Source organism: Megascapheus bottae, chromosome 7 (genome assembly GCF_031878675.1).
Source record: "Megascapheus bottae isolate mThoBot1 chromosome 7, mThoBot2.hap1, whole genome shotgun sequence".
Lineage (NCBI taxonomy): Eukaryota > Metazoa > Chordata > Mammalia > Rodentia > Geomyidae > Megascapheus > Megascapheus bottae.
Genome location: NC_143515.1, coordinates 18,905,557 through 18,910,060, shown reverse-complemented (window position 1 = coordinate 18,910,060; position 4,504 = coordinate 18,905,557). Strand labels below are relative to the sequence as shown.

The following is a 4,504-nucleotide window of genomic DNA, read 5'->3' as shown; positions in this document are numbered from 1 at the left end:
TTGTCATTGGCCTGACTACCAACACAGCAGCCAGCTGTCTTTCCTTGTTTTATTTAGTACCAACTTTGTCCTACAGTGCAAAGTAGAGAGAGAGAATCTCTCCTAGTGAGGGCAGGAGAAAAACAGAAATTAAATTTGAGAGGAGTAAAGAGGATAGGTATAGCTTTTCAATAGTAGGATTATCAATCACCCTCATAAAACAATGGTAAAATCCTTCCTGAAACAGGTGTATTAGCACGTGTTGTAGAGAACCTTAATGTTGTCAGAGGAAGAGAGGATCAAATCAAGTCTCAGAGGCAGTTTTATCTAGTGTGTGGTAAAGAAGAAGTCTCTGCTGGTGCTATGACTTATCTGTGATCTGTGTGACATTGTGCAATGGTGTTATTGCCATAAACCCATGGCAGCTGCTTTGATTTGTGATGTTAAGTTCCATGTGACTACTCTGCAATCTGTCCCCCAATGTGACATCTTGCATCATACAGTGAGTGCCCTGTGTCACCTCATGCTGCTCTCCCTGTTGGGTTCCTCCTAACATCATTCCTGCTCCCTTCCTACGGTCAGTGGTCCTCTCCTCCTATTGCTCACGATGTCTTCTCCACACTGTGCATCTGCAATTCTTTGTTCTCACTCTGGCCACATTGCATTTTACTTCTTGTGGTACTCTTTGCATCCCATGGCCTAAGAGCATTCTCCATCAAGGACTTTACTGCCAGGGGCCTGCTACTGGCTCATCCCTGTAATCCTAGCCACTCAGGAAATAGATCTGATCATGGTGACTGTAAGTCAGCATGGATGGGAAAGTCTCTGAGATTCTTACCTCCAAACCACCAAAAATCTGGAAGTGAAGCTCTGGCTCATACTGTAACAAACTAGTACTGAATGAAAAAGCTCAGGAAAGCACCTAAAACCTGAGTTCAAATCCTTCGCCAATTACACAAAACATTCCTTTACTTAGGACCTAAAAGATCTTGGTCCTGAAGGACTATGAGGCTTATGGAGCACTGTGAACAGGGCATCAACGTAAACACCAAGGGGCAGTCTATCCATCTCAGATCATAATAGTATATTGCACATGTTATATATTTTAAGAGTTTCATCTTTCATGAAAAATTTTGAAGTCTTGATGTTAATGACCATTATTAACACCATAACAGAGTTCAGGGAAACAACCTGAATACTCTAAATTCCTTGGTCACAGAATCCACAGACACCAAAATGCGTGGTATCCACTGAAATCACAGATACAAAATTGTAAAATTTATTCCCCTGGAAATATTTATCTCTCCATGACTGGCTTATATTAAGAAAAAGAGGAAAGAAAATACTAGCAAGTCTTAGATAAAGTAGTAAGTTAAAACATTTTCATTTCTGGTAGAACAACATTTCTGTTCTCTTGTTACCTATGACAAATGCATTATTTATAAACAAATTGGACATCTGTGGTCTTGAGTCTGTTCCCTGTCAGTAAGATCTCCAGATTGCATCTGTGCCCAACCCAACCCACTGATTTGCATGTTCCCACAGCTCAGCCCCCTGCCCTGAGCACTTCTTCAGAGTCTGCCCACACCCTGGGCAGCAGTCAATCCAGTCAGCACACAGCATGGACATGAGGACCCCTGTTCAATTCCTGGGGCTGCTGCTGTTCTGCCTCCCAGGTATGGAAGGACAATGCTGGGGAATACTCATCCTATGTTAACAGAGCAGCTTGGCTCTTCAGAGAAGTACTGGGATAGCATGATTCGTTAAATGGATAATGATTTTCATGTTTTCGTTGGCAGGTACAAGGTGTGACATCCAGTTGACCCAGCCCTTACACTTGTATGCCTCTCTTGGAGACAGAGTCACCATCAATTGCAGAGTCAGCCAGGGTATTAGCAATTGGTATCAGGAAAGAGAAGGGAAAGCTCCAGAGCCTCTGATCTATCTTGCAAGTAGTTTGGCATCTGGGGTCCCGTCCAGGTTCAGTGGCAGTGGATCTGGGACAGAGTTCACTCTCACCATCAGCAGCCTGCAGTCAGAAGATGTAGCCACTTATTACTGTCAACAAGCTTATAGTTACCCTACACAGTGATACAAGTCATAGCATAAACCACCCAGTGAAGCAGAAGTGAGTGTTTGGGCTGCCGCAGCTGCTCCTCCTGCAGCCTCCACCTGCTGACACAGATTCTCAGATCTTTAAGGTTCCTGGAAAGTATTGGAGGAAGGACATGGAGACATCTGCACATCATAACTCTTTGTGCCTCTGCTCATCCCAAGCAGCACACACGTGACAATGCCCCTTCTGACTTACAAAGAACATGCATCTGTACTCTAGGCTGTGCTAAAAATTTGCCATCACTCAATAAAGAAGAAACCATTCTAGGTATGTTGATGTTGGCTTCTAAAGGCTTGTAAAACAGATTTTTTTAAAAAATGTTGTAACAAAATTTGTCATTAATTTTTTGGAAACAATTTGTGACTGATGCAGTATAATGCATTTGAAGTACAATATGATGTTTTGGTATGTGCACAGACTATCCAGTCATCTAAACAGTGTAATTGACAAGTTAGTTCTTCAATTTAAACATGTATCAATTTCTTGATGTCAGGGGATTTATTTCTTTGGCTAAGAATTCTTTCAGAAAACTTCTTTTCTACTCATATGTTAACCACAAACACAACATTTACTCTAATTGTCAGAAAATTAATTTCATCTTGATGCTGAATATCAAACTGATTCTCAAGGCCATCATCTCCTCCATTGAAAGTGGAATAGAATAATGAATTTATGGTAATTTGTGGAAATATAAAGACAAAGGTAATAAAAATTTTGTGTTCTTGTTTTGGAAATTACAGACACATTTTTTCCTGTTGTTTGATCTCATGATGTAATTCAGAACTCAACTGGCCAAAGCACCCTGACTTCTGACCCAGTTCAATTAAATCACACATAGACAAATGAAAATATGTGAGCAAACAGAACTAACTTAAGACCCTTATGGAACTGTGTGGCAGGTTAATTTTATAGCCAACTTTGAGGTCCTCTTATCTATTGTGTATGAGCTCTAGACATCAGAACACACCGCTGAGGTCTCCCTAGCACAAGCACCATTGCATAACCTGGATTCAGAACATGCTAAGGAGCCATCTTTCTTACTATCTTCAGGTCACCCAATCTCTTCCCTCCCATGTGAACTCCTCTCACATCTCTGTGACTGACACATGAAGGATTTTCTGGTATTCTTGGTAGTGATATATTAAACAGCTGTAGATCTCAAGCTGTATTAGGACAGTTCATTTATTCATACCTCAAACACAAATGAATTATTTACAACTATATACTTATAGTGTCATGGACACTCCCTAACAATGAAGTCTTGAGCACATGAAAGGAAACCAGTGATCTCACAGAGCTGTCATTTTAATGAGATGGCCAGACATTACATGAACAAATACCATTTCTATGGCTGCTCCTAACTTGCTCCTTTAGAATTTCCACCTCCCTCCATTTCAGTGCTGTCTTGGCCTTTGAACTTAAGGCCTGGATGCTGTCCCTGAGCTTATCCGCTCCAGATATCACAGTTCACTTCTGGCTTTTGGTTGTTAATTGGAGGTAAGAGTCTCACAGAGGTGTGTGGTTGAGCTGGCATTGAACTGTGATCCTCAGATCTCAGGCTCCTGACTAGCTAGAATGACAGATATGAGCCACTGGCATCCGGTTGGATTCTCCCACTTTCAGCAACACCCTTAGTCAGGGCATGGGGGCAATGGGATTCCAGGTCCACTTAGTGTCTTCTAGTTTATCACAATGAACAGAGAATCAGAAAGAAGTTGGTGCAGGAGAACACTTGTGCTTCATCAGAATTATGTGCTCACTAGTAGCCAGGTATCCAAGCTTATGCACAGGTCTTCCAGTCCATCATGTGCCTACAGTGTGGAGTGGTACTCACAGGTTAATGAGGAGAATTAGTGCTCTGATAGAATCTTTGTAAGGAAATTCAGTCTTATTTTTTAGCAGAATGTGATTTTTCTTTTATTTACAACATTCATCATTTGTTTTCTTTTTTATTTATTTTATTTTTTTGCCAGTCCTGGGATTGAGCTCAGGGCCTGAGCCCTGTCCTTGGACTTTCTCAAGGCTAGAGCTCTACGACTTGAGCCTTACCACCACTTCCAGCTTTTTTCTATGCTGTATTACTGAGGACTCGAACCTGGGTCTTTGTGCATGCTAGGCAAGCACTCTATCACTAGGCCAAACTCCCAACTCCCTTTTCTTTATTTTCTATTAAAAGAGTTTATTGACACTGATTTTTACATCATATTTCAAATGCTGTGTTTAACAAACAAGAGAAAGGAGAGAAGGGAGTCTCTATATGCAATCACTGGCACATAGATTTTAGAACATAATTAAAATTAAGTTGAGAGTTTGTATGTCATAGATATATACCAATCAATAAAATATAACATTATATCTCAAGAATATATATCCCATCATAAAGTTTTACATCTATGTAGTTGTATTTAT

The 4,504-nt window shown here is 40.7% G+C and overlaps 1 gene segment (V, D, J or C); it reads left to right on the top strand.

Annotated features, from left to right (window-relative positions):
• Window positions 1–1,600: 1,600 nt before the first annotated feature.
• LOC150060348 (immunoglobulin kappa variable 1-9-like) lies at window positions 1,601–2,306 on the top strand. The segment is given in 2 exon segments: window positions 1,601–1,655; window positions 1,779–2,306. Coding segments are annotated over 2 exon segments (348 nt in total).
• The last annotated feature ends 2,198 nt before the right edge of the window (window positions 2,307–4,504 follow it).